At 43.3% G+C, this 18107-nt stretch overlaps 1 protein-coding gene across 2 annotated transcripts in view; it reads left to right on the top strand.

Moving 5' to 3' along the window:
* Positions 1-18107, top strand: part of LOC8027966 — a 100535-nt gene that overhangs the window by 29186 nt on the left and 53242 nt on the right. For both annotated transcript variants that reach the window (XM_029987616.3, XM_029987615.3), the window contains exons 10-13: positions 2479-2576; positions 6892-6954; positions 11560-11648; positions 13084-13237. In XM_029987616.3, the coding sequence (XP_029843476.3) occupies positions 2479-2576; positions 6892-6954; positions 11560-11648; positions 13084-13237 (404 nt within the window). The remainder of the gene's footprint in view (positions 1-2478; positions 2577-6891; positions 6955-11559; positions 11649-13083; positions 13238-18107) is intronic.

The following is an 18107-nucleotide window of genomic DNA, read 5'->3' as shown; positions in this document are numbered from 1 at the left end:
TATACACTCCGTGCGGGAACTATAGGGGGCGCTTTGAAGAACGCGCGCAGCGCCGCTAGCGGAGGAGCTGGCGTTCGACTGTGAGGCGCGTTCAGCAGCCTGCGGCGCCTTTTCGCATGCCAAGCTGTGGCGGCGGAAGCACGCACGGACGAAACTTTTGCTTTTTGAGCCGATACGTTGAGGGTGACGTTGCATGAGTGCTGGGGCAGAAGGGCATTTAGCTGTTCTCCACTTATATATTGAGTTTGAGTCGTAATTAGGGGTAATTTCTCTAGTTGCGGCCGAAAAAGGAGTTGGAGTAATTTTCCGAAAAACAAGACGGCCGCCACCTTAATTGCTCTGAGTGGGAAATTTATTTCGCTCGTCGCTGTAAACCTAGGACTGCTGGAACGATGATATTTGGAGGCGAGTGAGAGGTTCACTAAGTTTGTGCACGAAGAGAGCCAAGTTTCTTTAAGACAGCAGGTGTGACAGTTATGTTTCTAACGAATAAAGAAATAAAGCTGTGCGGGATATCCAATATTGGACCCAAAATGTTGTGTTATAGCGGGCTGTGCAAAGTGCAGATTTGGGCGCACAGGTGCTTGGACTTGACACAGCACTTATTATACAAAAAAAAAGGTGGCATAGGGAAACCAGGTGAAAATTTGGTTTGGGCGGCGTAACTCAATGGGAACCGGTTTTGATCATGAAAAGGCTGTCAAGAGAATACCACTGGTCGGGAGAGGTGGAGACTTTAGAGGTAGGAGGGGACTAGTGGACTGTACTTCCAATTAAAACAACTTTACGAAAGGTGGTTCCAAAGCCGAGAAAACAAAGTTGTCGGCCAACACACGGTTTGGCCGCCAAGGGCTTTTGCGGTCAGCTGTTGTGTAATAACCTGTTGTGCGAGGTGCTGATTTTGGCGCACAGGTACTTTGACATGACCGTCACTTGGCACAACACTTATTATAACAAAAAGAGTTGGCATAGCGAAACCAGGTGGAAATTTAGTTTGGGCGGCGTAACTAAATGGGAACTGGCTTTGACCGTCAAAGGCTGTCAGATAATACCACTCATCGTGGGAGGTGCACATTTTACAGGTAGGAAGGGACCAGTGAACGGTACTTCCAGTTCGAACCACTTTGCGATAGGTGGCTCTAAAGCCGAGAAAAAAAAAAAAAAATGTTGTCTACAGAACTCTGAGTGTCAGCGTTTCCACATCCAAAAGGAGGCTGGTCAAAAAAGAAAGCACACCACATAAACTTCCATACTCAAACGTCGATTCTCCAGTGATTCCGAGTTTCATTGTTGTTTTCTTTAGATTTATATTTGTCACTTTTTTACCTTTCGAATCTTTCTTCATGAAGTACAGATTGCGTGCCATACTTGTCCGGAAATATCATCGACACGTACGATGGGGACGAAACTTCTTTGGAGGGCATTCCTCCAACGAAATTGGCACTGCATACCTGCGAGTGTGGGTTCGTCCTATCGGCGCTGACACATGTACGCGTTACTGGTACGAAAACAAAAGCAGAGCGCAAAGCGGCAGTGTAGAATATGTCAGCCGTGCCGACACAGTGGCAGACATGATCGGGAGACCAAATTTCTCACGTCGTACGGCACGGGTCCATCGTTGTCGCTGTCCCACAAAACATCGGCGAGGTGAAAAACTGTGAAACTTTGTCTCCACGAGATACGACGCATAACTATTGAAGCACTTAAAATGACGCAGCACAGGCAGCACTTCATGCTGTGAACCCAGCGCAACCGCACCAATCCGACTTCAATACGTACCAACGTACGCGGCGTGGTTTCGGTTTCGTTTTCTCTGGGGTTCTCGCTGCCTACCTTCGGTACCGGCCGCGCGGCGGCGCGCCAGTCGCGTCGCACGGAGTGTATACCTGACTGAGTGAATTTACAAATCTTGCTCTATAAAAACTTCTTTCCTTAATCTAGAGTTAAAGAAGAATGAATCGCGCATGATGAACACAGTTTGTGAGGGCATCTGTGCCCAACATGGTGTACTCTTGCATAACAGTTTAATTTTGAAACTTTTACTACAATATAGGTATACACATTCACAAAGTTTCCATTTATCTTCAAATACAGTCGGCACGAATGCACCATCCCGCTTTAAATGTATGCTTTTCTTCCAAGCCCGCAATAACGATATTCATACTTTTTCAAGTGCTTATCGCGGCGAGTTACCCCGTTGAGTGCGCTTCTTACCGAGCACCGATGTAATGCAGAGAAGCAACACCCGCGAAGCTTGCTTCCGTGGGTATTGTTTCCTCGCAGCGCACCGGTGCTTGGTAAGAAGCACACTCAACAGGGCAAACTCGCCGCAATCAACACTTCGAAAAACGCGAATAGTGCAGTTCTTCTCGAAGCGAATTTCGAATAGTGTATTATTCGTAACTACTATTCGAAATTTCGAATATTCGCACAACCCTAATATTGAACTAAATGACACAGCTCTGTTTCCTTCTTCAGAGCAGGGAAGAAACTTGCAACGAGATGTGCAACATTCTGAGAGGTACCCTCACTCTGGTCCTCGAAAGTGAGTTGAAGAGTGCCTTTGGGGACCTGTGGTGAGTTTTCCTTTTGCTGCTCGTATCGTTTCACAATCGTTCGACTACTGCATCTGCTCTTGTTGTGCAGCCACATTCAAACGACAGTTGCTGCACTTTGTAACTGTGGGAAACTTTCTGATACTGCCCTGGTTTGCAGGAAGGGTAGGAAATTAAATTTCTCATTAAGCAAGCTTTAAGCAGAACTTGTAGGAATTCTCAAATAGAGGGACCTGCCTACCATTATATCCCGGGAGATGCCCTACCCCGAAAGATAACTCACCCATATTTTTTGCATGATTTGTTATTTTTTTACAAACACCAAAAGATAGCCCACTTTTAGTTATATTGTAGGGCCCTGGCCAACAGTAACCTTGGCAGAAATGGTGTTACTTAGCCACGGCTGGAGATAAGCAAACATTGCTAACTGGGTACGACACTAGAATTTGCTTCATCCCTGCGATCACAAGTTTTGCAGGTTACAAAAAATCTAAAACTAGCACTTTTCAACTTTTTTTTATCGTTCGCCGAAAGTTAACCCACTCATTATCTTCACCCGATGTGCTTTCGATTTTAGGTGGGCTATCTCTCGGGATATTACGGTAGTTCTATTTAATAGCAATAATAATAATAATGGTGTTTATTTTCTGTCAAAATGTCTGACGGAAGGAAGCCTAGGAAAAAAGCTGCAACATGCAGCTTGACAAGTTCTCGGCTTCCCTCCTCACATTGGCAGCAGTAACAAAGGGACAAAAAAAAATTAACAATTCAGCGTCAATATTAGGTCAACAATGGAACTGCACACTGAGGCTATATAGAAAGGTATAAACATTTGAGCCCCAACATATTGAAACAATACCGTAATTCAGTTTCACAATATATAACAGTTATTCAATAAGTTGGTACGCATGTTTAAGGGTTAGAATAACAGTGCTTATGAGTCATGTTTAAAGGGACACTGACACCCCCCAAAATTTTTTTTAAATTTTTTGCCAGGTGCTTCATTATGGTGTCGGAGGACTACCCAATTAATATTTTGCAACAGAGTAGCGTATTTTTTTAATAAAGCCAAAAGACGCAACTGCTCGAAACCGAAACCGAAACCCGACGGAGGTCGGAGAAGTGGAGAGAAGAGAGCGAGTGGCGGAAGTCACGTGGCTACACCCGACCGTGTGTTTTTTTGTTTGTTCGTTTTTTCTCCTTCCCGGTAGCAGACGACATGCGGCGTACGGGAACTGTTCGCCGTGGGATTCTTTTGCAGTTATGTATGTTCCGCTCGTTGTTCTGTACTCCAAGATGAGTTGTTTTGTATATTGAGGAGTTGGAGATGAGTAGTGAGTGCCCGTGGTGAATTTTGATCGGCTCCGAAAAGAATACACCCAAGATGTTGCGTGAAGAGCTGGCTCACATGTCCTGCGTCCGAAACAGAAGTGGCATTGTGCGACAGAGTTTCCGAAAGATCAACGGGATCCGGACCAATGGCTGGCTGCAATTCCTGTAGACCATTTACGGGCACCTCGGAAAGCGGACGCTACCTGATTTATATGCTCCTTGCATCTTGTGGAAAGTGATTACATTGAGTTCGCAGGTGTCAAAAAGGAAATCCCATACCATTTAATTCAGCGACGTGTCGTCCACAACATTTGTTTCTTTTTTTTTTTTTGTTTCTTCAGTGATAATTTTAAGGGGGGACATTGGCTAGAGGTAAAATTTTTGAACTACTCAACTGATCGAAATGAAATTTGCAGGGGAGATTTAGCTTCAAATGTAGGTGTACTGTGCAAACTTTCAGCTCTCTAGGACAAATTTGCATGCCTGCATAAGATGATGTTCACTTTTCATTAAGAAATCTATGATATGCAAATCAAGCTATTAAGCACCATTTTGACTGCTTGAATATAAAGTGGGGGATATGGGACCTCGGGCTATCTAGTTTTAATAACTTAAATGTAAATATTTCAGGAAGAGTTATTACCTCAAACTATGAGATGCATATCTGTCATCTGTCAATATTTGAAAACTTAATTTTTTCTCACTGAGGACTTCAACTTAAAACAAAGTAAAGTAGATAGCCCGATTCCTGAGTAAATTTCAGTTCAGAAACATCTTGATTGTGGTATCAGAATACTTTCACCTTCAAACGAAAGATTCCTTCGTGTGAAATTTGCAGCAAAAAGTGGAACTGAGAAAAATGCATTCAAACATTGAACTCCTTTACTTTGTTACTGCCTCACAATGAGTTGAAAATATTTCATATCAACGTAACTATTTGGCATATGGTCATCAAATGTGGTATAAGGGTGTATAATTAGTTTCTAAAACTGAAAACCTCAAAAATAAAAAATGAATTTTTTCAAAAAAATTTAAAATTTAGGCCCATGTCCCCCCTTAAAAAAAGAAATGTAGACATCAAAAAACATATGAAAAAAAAAAAAAAACATTTCCAGGGGGGATCGAACCCGATCCTACGGCGTGTAACGCGGACGTCTTTCCTACTAAGCTACTGGGGCATATCGAAAGTAGGGGATCTCTTTCCTTAGTAATAATCCAGCCGATAAACTAAGTTGGAAAGTTTGCTACCGATTTTCCTTTAGCAAAAGCACTCCCGGGTCGAAGTCGGGATGCACCCCGCATTGGCGACATTCTCACCTTGTAAAGAAATCGTACGCGTGCATATTCAACTCGAAGTAGACACGTCGTGCTTGACGTTTGCGCGAGCGATGTCTTCAGCCACGAGAAGGGAGCGACGGCTCGGCGACGTCTTCGTGCAAATCGGCTTGGTGGTCGGGCGTGTCGTACGGGATGAAGACCAATTCTTTTGATCAGTCCCAAATTTCTCTTTTAAAGGCAGACAAAATTCTCCGGTACCGCGAACGACAGTTCTGAAATAGAGGTCCCACGCCCGTCGTCCGCTGCCATCGCGTCCCTGCGAGTCCCACGATACGCGAAACGACGCACGCACAGAATGCTTCCGGTTGTCTGTGAAACTTTTTTTTCAATCAACGTATTTGCAGCTTTTTAGAAGCCACAAAAAATGGGTTTCATATTTTTTTCTATTTTTAATATTGAGTGTGTGCCTTCAGTGACCCACGACTTTGATTAAATTTGGTGGTCGCATCGATACCTTAGAAAACGGCCCGTGACCGCGGAAAAGAGAGTGAGCGAGACTCGAACCGGCCAGTTCTTGATCGGCGGTTTTCGGGCGGGAAGAAACCGAATTTCGAGCCGCAAATTCTGTTCTGGGTAGTTGAGCTCTCATATGTCACGTACAACTAAAAACCTCGGCGAGCATAAATACCCTGTCAGTGTCCCTTTAAGGAACCATATCTGTGAAAAATGCCCGAAGACGAAGCCACTATATTAGGTACCTTCCTGTTGAGGAAATAGTCGCCTCAGATATTTCGAAATTGATGAACATCCGGGTGGTTTAATGTGAACAGCGATGGACAAGCATTTTGTCTTGAGGATTTTACGGGGCTTCAAAGGCCACATACTCAGATTTGTTTCTTTACATTTACGACCAACCTTCCATGCTAGAGGGTTGAGCTTTTTTGTTTTATTTTTTTTGTGCATTGCACATAAAACTTTGGGTATTCAGTGTTCATTTTGACATTCAACTTTGTGGTTACTGTTCAGCACTCTTTGATTCAAATTTGATTTGAGTGGAAATTTCACGATTTGCACTACTCTGCAGGAAAGGCAAGTGGATGAGTAGGCAGTAAAATAGTGGCAAATTGTGCTCACAAATGTGATCTGCCCCTCCCTACCTTCAGTGATCTACGCTTGACCTTGACAAAAGCACACCTTTTAAATAGGGCTCCTGGATAATATATACTTACAGTCTAAGCTCATTACAACATACCTGGTTACAACAGACGTTTAAATATAACATACCAAGTTGTGAACTTCGGTTGGTTTTCCTCTGCATACCATTGACTCAACTTCATACCTGCACACAATATACTCCTTTTTCAACAGACGGATATCCTGGTCAAAATCAAGTTTGTTATAACAAGCTTAGACTGTAAATGAACAAACGCACGTGGGAGCGCCTTAGGAAGCAGCAGCTGTTGCTACTATACTCTACACCGTTGGTGGGAAGAGAGACAGACAGCATCAAATCAAAAGGGGAGCTTATGCAACATGCTGCTAGTACCATCTAATTAGTATCCCACTAAAAACATACCAAATGAGGAATGTTTGAAACTCGGAGGAGGGTGGATGTTCTTTCTAAGATTTTCCTGGCGTTTGATGGAAATGGAAGTGTGTTCTGAAAGAATGAAGTGACGCCAGACATTTTCTTACTTTCATGCCCGTGCAAAAAATCAACATCAAGGCTTCGCGTTGTTGCAGTCAAGCCTCCCTGGACAGAAGTGACAGCCCTGGAGTGTCTCCTCAAGTATGTTCTGAAATGAAACCTCTCTGGTCTAACGCTGCCACGACAAACGTTACCCGTTCCCGCCACACGTAATTGCTTTATGGAGCAACAGGTTGTGGACACCTGCATTGCGTGCATGTACGGCGAGCAAGTTTGGCTTCCCGTTGTGCAGTGGTACAGTGATGTCACAGCACCAAACTCTGATTGGAAAACACAGTGGGTCTACCCACTGTATCCTCCAATCAGAGCGAATTAGTTGGTCAGAGCACCGAGCTCCAGCATCATCCGCTGAAAATGGCTGTCTCGCCTTTTCTGCATTTTTTAAAAATCCACCAGTTCTTTACGAATTTAGCAATGGCTTTTTCACCTTTGTGACAAAGAAGGTGAAATACCTGGTCTGAATTCTGCACCGTTTTTGTCAACTAACAGCTACAGTCGCCGACCGATTTTTTGGACGCTCATGTTCGGACTTCTTCGATATTTCGGACCTAAAGGAGGAAACCGTGACCTGCCTGATAGAAATATTACATATTCACGACCAATGTTTCGGAAAGTTGAAGTCCGAAAGTTTGATTTTTCTGACAAAATTGTTGCAAGCGATAAGTGGGAAACACCGCTGAGAAGCCACCAATCTTAGATTTCATGTTGGCTGCACATGGATTGGCTTGGTCCGGCAGCACTACTTGAGTACTGCTAAGTCCTACCGCTAGGTGACGCTATGCTGCAACTTTTAATGTGAAAGCATTAATTGCCCCATAGAGTGAATCGGTGTTATCAGCTTTTGAAGCCGTGCGCCAAATGGCATCTATATCCCCCTGTCCCAGTGGAGCGAAGCCTGTTGTCTGTGGCAGCGATTTGATGGATAGGCTCCCATTGGCTGGTGTGCGTCATAGTTTCAAGGAACGAGGCTCCCATTGGCTGGTGCGTGTCATAGTTTCAAAAAACGCCACCCCACGGTGCTGCAAGCCCCGCGTCGGCAGCGCGTGAGTAAAAGGAACACTGTGGAGCGCGCTCGGCTGCGTCTACTCCTGTCGAAGCCAAAAAACATGGTGGTGCCTCAAGCATCTACAATGTCGGCGGCTGCAACCTCGGGAGTAGCGAAACCTGCCCGTCCACGGAAGTACACCGCAGACGAGCTAAGAGAGCAGAACAACACAGCACAACGAGCGAGGAGGCAGGCAGCGAAATCCACGATTGTCGTCAAGTCTCCGAATACACGGTGGGCGGAACGACCAGTGGCGCAACGCGCTAGGAGACAGAACAAAGCCTTTCGAAAGCGTGAGGCGCAAGCGCATCGCGATTCCAAGCGTCTCGGGCAGCATGCTTTCGCATTCACGTCTCGTAAGAAGTGCTTAGGTGCCCTCTGACTTTTGTTTTACCTAGCTGCACATCATTATCATCATCATTGCTAGTATTTTGCTTTGTTCATCTCCCTGATCACTATGACAATCAGTGGTTCATTCGCTATTCTGCAGTCGTGGGTTTGCGCCTCTCATCTCGTCTCAGTCTATCGTCTTTTCGAACGACGCTGGCTTAGACGTCATGGCCTCATCTGTTTTTGTAGTGCAGAAAGTACTTGACCATAACACCAGAGAAGAAGGCAGCGATTCTCAAGCTAATAGAAAGTGGCCGAACGGAAGCAGAGGCGTAACCTGAAGCAAGGCACTATAGACCTTTTGCTAAATTACGAAGCATCAAGGAGAATGCAGGGATTGGTGTTCCACGCGCCACATGCGCACGCCTTCCCCGTATAAAAGATTCAAAGTAAATAACCAAAATAAAGTGTTGACGAACATGCGTGCAAGATGCAATTTGTGAGGCCAGCATGTGCAGCGTGTGGAACACCAATCTCTGCATTCTCCTTGATGCTTGGGTAATTTAGCAATAGGTCTATTGGCGACTCTTTTAAGCCCGCTTAGATGTAATATAGGCAAGTTTTTTTAATCTGCTGATTTTTCAAACCACGAAATCGGAAAAAAAAATGCAGTGGTGTGTGTCCCAGGACATCTCCTGGGACACACACCACTGCATTTGCAAATGTTAATCCGGGTACCATTTCTGCTTTCTACAATTCCCGCGAAACGATGAACCTGTTGCAACTCCAGAGGCTTCGCTTACGGAGAACACTTGCTCCTCATAGGGCTGCTTGGCGGAGACGGGTGTGATGGCCTTGAAGGTAGTCTGTGTTGTTTGACATTGTGATGCCCAAGTACTTGTAAGAATTGAGAATTGGTACATCGCACTTTCCAAGACGAAGGCTATCGAGAGTGGTCTGGAGGGAGCTCGAAAATACCACCACCACTGACTTGCTGGTGTTAAATTTTAAACCAAGTCCCATAGCCTCCTTGGAGCATATGTCAAGAAGCTTTTGCAGTTCAAACACTGATCCTGCGGTCAGTACCACATTGTCCGTGTACGTCAATCACAATAGTACCCAGTCAACTCGATCCCCATGCTCCAAATGTGCTAGCGAAAAGCCCAGTCCTGATTGTATAAGTTGCTTCTCTAGGGTGGATACTTATAGCATATACAATAGGGGAGAAAGCGGGCAACCTTGATGTAAGCCCCTTGTCACCAGCACCCCCTCAGAGTGAGCATCATCAAGGTGGGTCATAACCGTATTGCCATGGTATAGGCGGGAGATGAGTGTTGTCCACTCCGGCGGCATGTCAAGCTGTTGTAGACTAACAATAAGCTGGGCAGGGGAAACACAATCATAGGCCTTTGCGATGTCAAGGAAACAACATATTAGGCTCCTCTCCTCTTTCTGTGCAACCTCAATGCATTGTGTTAAGGTAAAAAGCCGTAGCATAGCGTCACCTAATGGTAGGACTTAGCAGTACTCAAGTGGCCAAACCAAGCCAATCCATGTTCAGCCAACGTAGAATCTAAAATGGCGGCTTCTCTGTGGTGTTCCCCGCTGATTGCTGGCGATGATTTTGTTCGAGAAATCAAACTTCAAGCTTTCCGAAACATTGGTCGTAAATATGCACTATTTCTATCGGGCAGGTCACAGTTCCTCCTTTAGGTCCGGAATACCGAACAAGTCCGAATTATTGGCGTCCAAAAAATCGGTTGGCGACTGTATTTTTATTTTTGAAAAATAGAAAACATTAAAAAAATTAAACTCTGATAAACTCAAAATTTTCCAAGGAATGATCTCCAACAAACACCCTCTGAATTCGGCAAAAAATAAACTCCGAAAACACGGATTCCTAGATATAATGTGCCCGTTTGTGATCACCGGACCAAATTGTTTAAAACCATTTTGTCCTTCACCTGTCACCGAACTCGGGACTCCTCGCTTATTGACCCGATGCTCTAACCATTGCATCACCCGAGCTGCATGCTCAAGTGTTGCCATAGCAGCTATGTACTCAACCTTAAATGTGTCGACCACGAGCTGCACATGATGCGTATGGTTTGCGAGTAAGGCTGATGAGAGTGGGGCGAGCCTAGTGCAAACCACACAGATAATGTGTGTGTGGTTTGCATGCTATGCTCTCCAGGCTCTGTTAGCACGTCAAGCTTGCAATAATTTTTCTCCACCCCATTCAGTTAATTAGGTTGCGGAACTTGAGGCATGTCAACAGAGGCCGGCTCGCGCAGAACAACGGGCATGAAGCGAGTGTAGGAACGAGAAGTGCCTAGACGGCTCCCAGGCTTGACCGATGCTGTCGCTTGAAAGCATACTAGTTTCCCCCCGATAAAAGGTGTGTTTTCAGTGCAATGTTGCTTACGTTTCCCACGACTGTAAGGGAAATTTTTATTTATTTATTTATTTATTTATAAATACTGTTCACCCCCTGACGGGGGCTGTGACAGATGGGGGGGGTAGAAGTTCTGTGAAATATACGATAGAAAGTAAAAAAGAACCAAAAGGAATACTGCCCTTTGGGCCTACAGTAAGTGCATAAAAAGAATAAATTAAAGACTGTAATTGAAACACTCTACACTCCAATAGTACAAAAGATAAATCTAAACAGTCAACACTAGTTATAACTTCCTGTGACGAGAAAAATACAATCAACATACGGTATTTAAAGGGATGGTGAACCGAAATTTGGATTTCAAAAAAACAATGCAGGAGATGTAGGCAGGACGCTAAAATTCCTACAACACTACTCGTAAGGCGATATCTCAAATGGACGGTTGTATTTTTGGAAAAAGAGGTCGATATTGAACCAGGCCGACGAGGCGCGTGACGTCAAGATACCTAGCTTCCTCCTCTTTTCGCTTCGCTCCCTCAAGGCGGCGAGGCGGAGAAGACGCGAGGCCGTTGCTTCTCCTTCTCTGAGAAACATGACGTCAACATTTCTGCCAATTGCGTCTCCTGTTTTGAAAAATATGGTGTTTCGTTCGAGATATCGCTGTATTAGTGATGTTTTGGTGTTTGTAGCATCCCGCTGCGCGCTTTTGCCGCGTGTTTTGGGGAATCCAGATTTCGGTTCAGCATCCCTTAAACGGGCTAATTTGAAATAACATTTTCAAATTCCTCAGCAGAGATTATTAATGCAGTCTTCTGGGGAAGGTTGTTTTATTTTATGGTAATATTGGTGGCAGAGTGTCGCATGCAGGCGTGCCTAGGCGTGATGCTCATTCTCTGCTTTTCTGGATTCCTCGTAGACACTGGATCGCCCTCACTGGCCTCGCATTTAAGCGGACTCTAAAACCGGTGGTCGAGAACCTGGTCTCTCTCCTGAAAAGCCGACATGGTATGTGACGTGGCTACATGGCTGTGCTGTCGTGAATTCAAATGCGGATGACCTAGAGTTTTAGGCCTTCAGCTAATTCAAACAAATCCTGTATACATTTGGTTGGACGATTATTATTTCGACAAATTCTTGAGTTGCCTAGTTGCTGCGCATATTTTGGAACTGTGGGTTGGTTCTCGACACTACAAGAGCTGGCCTCTGAATAGTGGCACAATACGTTATATCCGATAAAATCACATTCACGGTGCTACGGACAAATAATATAGATAGTAAATACCGCGCTGTTCTTGAGGAATCCGCTGCCATTTCATCGTTGCCAGAGTGCTACGACAGTCTTTTGGTGCGTCAATTAATTTTTTATCTTTAAAGTTTGTAGTAGCTCGACTTGAAGGCTTATGGGGTCCCTGCAGAAATGCGTCGCGGCAGCCTTCCGCAGTCAAACTTGCGTATTAAGTTCATTTCTGCAATTTCACCGCGAACCAGTGCACTGTACATTCTGTGTTACTATGGCCTCTGTCACCTTGCTGTGGGAAGGGAGGACTTTTTAAATGCACAGTACTCTTAGGACCAGTTCTTAGCTCTTAGAAGTTTGGTCATGGGCCAATGATTGGCCAGTTTTGTCGTAAAACATTGGGAGCCAGTGCCAAATCGAGCTGAAGAAGTGTGACCCGATACAGGTGAGATTTTGCAAATTCGGCTCAAGTTTATGTCTGGGTTTCATTAATTTTTATTTTGAATTTTGGGAAAATTGGAACACTGCCAAATTAAACTCCCAAGTTAGAAGAATTTGGAATCTTGTGGAAATACACACCAATAAGATTCGAATCGTGGGCAAAGAAAAACAAAAAAAAAAAACTTGCATACACAGCCTTTGAATTTTATGAAAAATAAACTCGAAGAACACTGAAACCCTAAACATACCAAAGAGACCAGCAGATTTTAAATTTGTAGAATTTATAGACGCTTTACACACGCACCAAATTACAGCTGCCATTGCTGACCTTCTCTTGTCTTATCGAGATGCCGAGCAACTGAAATGGTAGTTGACAATCCTCTACAAAGGCCGACGCTTTAGAAAAGGACACAGTTGAATCTAATATGGCAATAACCTGGCCTGCTATGGTAATGATGAAGTGAAATAAACGGAATAAGAGGAAACAAAAACTGAAGGTCAGTTACGGCGGCGTCCATGCACAGCTGCTGCAAAGCGTCTATAGGGCCAGCCTTGGGAATTTTATGTTCGTGGCATGTAGCCTCAGTGATGTGACGGCATCACGTGACATCATGACATCATATGAATCTATGATGTCATATGTCTTAGTGAGTCACGTATCACTGTGATACTTTTCTTTGAAGGCATTCTAAATGCTTTGCATTTAGAATGCCTTCAAAGAGACAGCACATATTGTTATGATTGTTTACTGCATGACCAAAGAGCTACTGGACCAACTGGACGCGGCATTGGGCCTTTCCATCGACCTGTGCTCGGAGCTGCAGCTGCACTACTTCCAGCTAGCCGAGGACGTCTCTCAGCTAAGGGCCTTGCGGCGGGGGCTGAGGGGTCAGTCCGGCGAGCTGTCGCACCAAGAGTGAGTACCGCCCTTGGGACATCCGCTCGTCGTGTTGATTAGAGGCTGGCAAGCTGCCTCCTCGAACTATGTTTCAGAGAACACTATCGGATGACTCCTATGTTGTATTGTGACAGGTTACTAAGGAGGAAATTATATGGAAAGTGCTGCTTTCTTTAACCCTTTGACGGTCCATTTTTTTTTCCAAAAGACATTTCCCATTGGGTGGGTTTTGTTTCCAAATGAGTAGTATAAAGAGAGGGTCAATGCGCAGCATTCTTCTTAATTCTCTGGCGGGAGCATGTATAGTACTTGCAAGTCGTTCAGGTCTAGGAGCACTAAATTAAAATATAGAAGGCGAAAAGTTGTCGCTTTTCTTTCATTTGGTTTCATTTTGGCGCATCCGCTTCCGCGATATTCCGGTGGCTTCCAATCCCTAACTGGATGTACTTTACAGAGCTGCTCTGTCGGATGATGAGCTATTATCATGCAAATTTAATTCCGAGAAGCGGGGTAGGTCTGATTCGGAAGAGTCACTGCTCACATTGACACTACCGCCAGAGTGGCCGGTACGCGAAGCGAACATCACGTGCGTAGAACAAAAAGTTTTAGAACTGTAAATATCCGAACAAAGCAAAATGTTGTTCGAATATAAGGCTTATAGCTTGCCAAAGACATAACAAATGGCAACATCTCCCGCAGTGCGCGCAGTTTCGCTTTCGGCCGGGCACTTTCAAATATGTGATCACCGCTGTACATGTATGGCAATGACTGTCAAGGGTTAAAGGGACATTGAACTCTCAGAAATCATGTTTTTAATTGGCTGGATAGAACATGCGTGTCGCAGAACAAACCTCCCCTCAAAAAGAAAAGCGCAATATTTATGCCACGAGACTTTTGAGTTAGAAGTAGTTCTTTTAGGGTCGCCTTCCGAAATACATATAAGCAATGTTTCAGATCTGCTTCTAACTCTAAATATGTTTCGTTAGTTGTGACATAAATATTGTGAAAATCTTGAGCTATATCTTTTTCGGGAAATTTTTATTTTCTGACATGCATATCCTATCAAGAAACTTAAAAAAAAAAAAAAAAAATCAATGGGATTACAATTTTTTTTCATTTGCAATAGCTAAAATAACATTTGACGGTTTATAGTGCTTAATCTCGTCTTTATAAATCTGGTGTTCAAATTTGACTAGTGTTTTTATGCTGTAGGTCTGGTGCACATTAAAAATAAAAAAAAGTTATTGTGCACAATTGAAGCATGGCAGCAAAACTCAAGGAGTGACAGAAAATGCTAAGCTAATTCGCTCGTTGTGAACCACTCAGTGCTGTGAACAACAAAAATGTTGTGTGCATTACCTTCTTTATTATTTTAAAATAATTGGAAATTGCGAGAAAGTTATTTTCAATGTGCTGACAAGCATTTCTTTAAGCTTCCATAACTATAAAAACACATTACAACCAAACCTTGATAGTTGCATTCTACAGATCCTAAAGCATATGCATGGCAAATTTAGATGTGATATAGCAATTTTAAGTACAAAAATTACTGTGGACAAACTGTGCAAGTGCCCCGAAATTGCAAAAAGAGAAAAACACATTGGAATATTACAACAGATGTGTTATAACTCTTTTTTGTGTCAAAACAAATTTTTTTAACAGCTTTTTGCGAAATATGAAAAATACCAAAGAATGCAGTATTGTGATGGCTGTGCCGTTTGTGTCAGACTGCGCCAAAGTGTTCACCCTGCTACAGTTTGCCATAATTTGAAAAATTTGTGCCAACATTGTGCCAAAGGTTGATAGTATTACCAAAATAATTAAAGTATAACAGCCCAGGCTCTGCTACACGGCCAGATTTCTACGGTAGGCTTGTGCTAATTTTCAGAACTTTCGGTTATAGCATGAAATATTGTCCTACTTTTTGATTTTAGTTCATTCAAAGCTGACAGTACTTGGAAATTTCACAATATTTGTCATGTGCATTGTCTGTTCCGGCGGTACAGTTAGCTTCGTTGAGTGGGCTTCTTGCCACACACTGAAGCAGGAACTGCAACATGAGAATCGTGATTTTGCGTATCTTACTTTGCTACAGCTCACTCGTGTAATAAGGAGAAAGCACTCTTCCAGGGCGGGACCATCACACGATTTCTTAATAAAGCCGTGGCTATTATATATTATGGTATAATCGACTGCATTATTCTGATGATATCTTTTTCAAATTCGAGATTAGCAAGGATTTATATGGCTTCATATCTGTTTGATGGCACAGTCAAAAGGATGCACTAAAACTAAATCATCTAAGCAGTGGATGGAAGCTTGGAAACAACCTTAGCGAATTTTGCGGGTATTTTTAACAAGGCACATATTTATCATTCACATGCCGATGTTTGTTATTATAAGTTCTAGATATAAAATTGTTTGGTGTCCACAGCGAAATACAGAACCTTAGTTATTTGTCTGATTTAATTAAGAATGGCAGTTTTATTAGAACCTTCAGAATGTGAACAAAACATCAATATGGATGCAGTAAACTATTTTAACATTATTCCAGCAGAATGTAATATTTGCTTTATACTTGATTCTGTATCAAAAATAACTGTGCACTGCAGTTCACACTGTCTTACACCAATCAGCATCTTGCTACCATATTTTTTGCTTCGTTAGGAAGTTTTAGTAGATTGTCTTAATAACTCCCATAACAATACTTAATGCTCCAGGAACCTATCGTCATCGGGTATCGTTATTGGAAGTATCAGAACGTTCTGCTAAAACTCCCTATTGTCTTTCAGTTCGATAAGCCAACACACTAATCTTAACATAACATTTGCAGTGGTATGAAGGAAAACAAAGTGTGTGCTTATGCTACAAAAGTTATTTTTGCTGCTCCGAAATGGACTTCTGGCTGCTCCAAAAGGGGCTCCAAAATGACTCTGACCAATCACATCACTGAGAATGTGACGAAGAGGAGACGATTAGTCCTGGTTCACAAAATAAATGTGATGACGGGCAACGCCACAATTTTAAGAACTGCACACACGAAACTGCCTCCAATTTATGCCTTTTTGGCTCGCCAGAAGTACTTTAGATGTGTGACGAAATTTGTGCCTATATCCGGTTGTAATATTTTAAACATAAAAGATGAAGGTTCGGAGGTAATAAAACTCTAGACTAAAACCCGATGTCTTACATTTCGTAAAAGAAATTTCCTTTTTTTTTTTCTATTTCTTTTTTTAAAGGGATGCTGAACAAAAATTTGGAGCTCACAAAACTAGACTGGAGCAAAAGGCAAGACGCTACAAAACCCAAAAACATCACTCATATAGCAACACCCCTAACAGATGGCCGTATATTTAAAAAATAAAGTGCGCGATTCAACACGGCCAGTGAGGCCGACGGGGCATGTGACATTGCAATTCTTATTCTCTCTCCTCTTCGCTTTGTTTCCTCCAGCAGCTGAACCGAAGTGAGGAGGTGAGGAGCGAGGCTGCTTCCCCTCATTCTCAACTGTTCCAGAGTTGTGACGTCACATACCTTGCTTGATCGCGCCCTTCTTTTCCAAAAATACGGCCATCCGTTTGAGATATCGATGTATGAGTGATGTTTTGGAGTTTGTAGAATCCTATTCAACGCTTCTGCAGCCTTATATTGCAGAATTCAAATTTTGGTTCAGTATCCCATTAACATAGTATAGTAAAATTGCAGAAAAAATAAAGAGACTGCTTTGGCTGTCATTTATGCCTGTCAGGGGAGCTTACAACTTTGTGATTCAAAGCGATCTGTAGGTCATACTGAGGAAGGAATACTGAACCTCTTATAGCGAAACTGAACTGGTTTTGTATTTGAGAAAAAACACTTAAATTGTCTTTATTAGCCTCCAGGATTACAAATATCAAAATTATAGTTCAGATTGATGTGCCAAGTAGCCAAAACAGCACTTTCAAAATACCACTGAGGCCCCCCCCTCCCTGTCAAATTCGGCGCGAGGAGGGAATCATGACGTATTATAGAGATCTCAACATTTCTGCGCTTCCCGCAAGCTTTGCCCGAGCAGTCAGAAACGCTACACCCATTCCCTCACAAGCGACAGCGCAAGGCAGCTGAAACCTCTGGGTATGACGTCACTGCCAGCGGTTGGTTTTCGGTTTTTCTTGCATCTATTGAGATATTCGGGTCAAATGCTTGTGATGTAAAAAATCACAGGACAAAAATACGCTAGAATTTATTTCTAACTCATTCTTTCAAGAGCCTCTCCGGCTTCCTTTTAAAAATTAGTGATAATATGGAAAGGAAATATAAAAATGGTACAGAGATAGAGATAGCTTAAGGTTTCATACACGGATGCCATTCGTTGCCGTTACTGTTCACATTGTATGAGGCTAGAGAAAGGTGGCTATGGCTTTTTTTTGTTGCGTTATAGGCAGCGTCAAAAGGTTGAGTACTCTTTACAGGGCTAGTGTATGAAGGTGATGTACAGTGCAATCCAGTTATAACAATAATGAGAAAATCCGAAAATGCAGTCATTATAACTGATTATCATTGTATCTGGACTGGATACCCCCACCTAAAATACATGGTCCTCTAGAAACTGATCGTTATAAGCGGTGCATTGTTATATGTGGCACGTAGCCAGGCACGTAGCCAGGGAGGAGTCCCATGGGGCCCGGACCCCCCCATGAAATCTTTCATTTTGCTGGGACCTCCTCTCCCCTCTCTCATATAGCATTTTGTCATGGGCGGCCCCCCCCATCACCCCCCCCTTCCTTCGAAACAAAATCCTGGCTATGTGCTTGGTGTCGTTGTCGTTATAAGTGGATTGCACTGTTTTGCTAATGGCTGGCAGCATAATGAGTTTGCAGGGATCCATGAAAATCTGTGGTACAGAGAG

This window comes from Ixodes scapularis, unplaced genomic scaffold (assembly GCF_016920785.2).
Source record: "Ixodes scapularis isolate PalLabHiFi unplaced genomic scaffold, ASM1692078v2 PGA_scaffold3__209_contigs__length_174095766, whole genome shotgun sequence".
Taxonomy (NCBI): domain Eukaryota; kingdom Metazoa; phylum Arthropoda; class Arachnida; order Ixodida; family Ixodidae; genus Ixodes; species Ixodes scapularis.
This window is presented reverse-complemented; position numbering and strand designations above follow the sequence as displayed.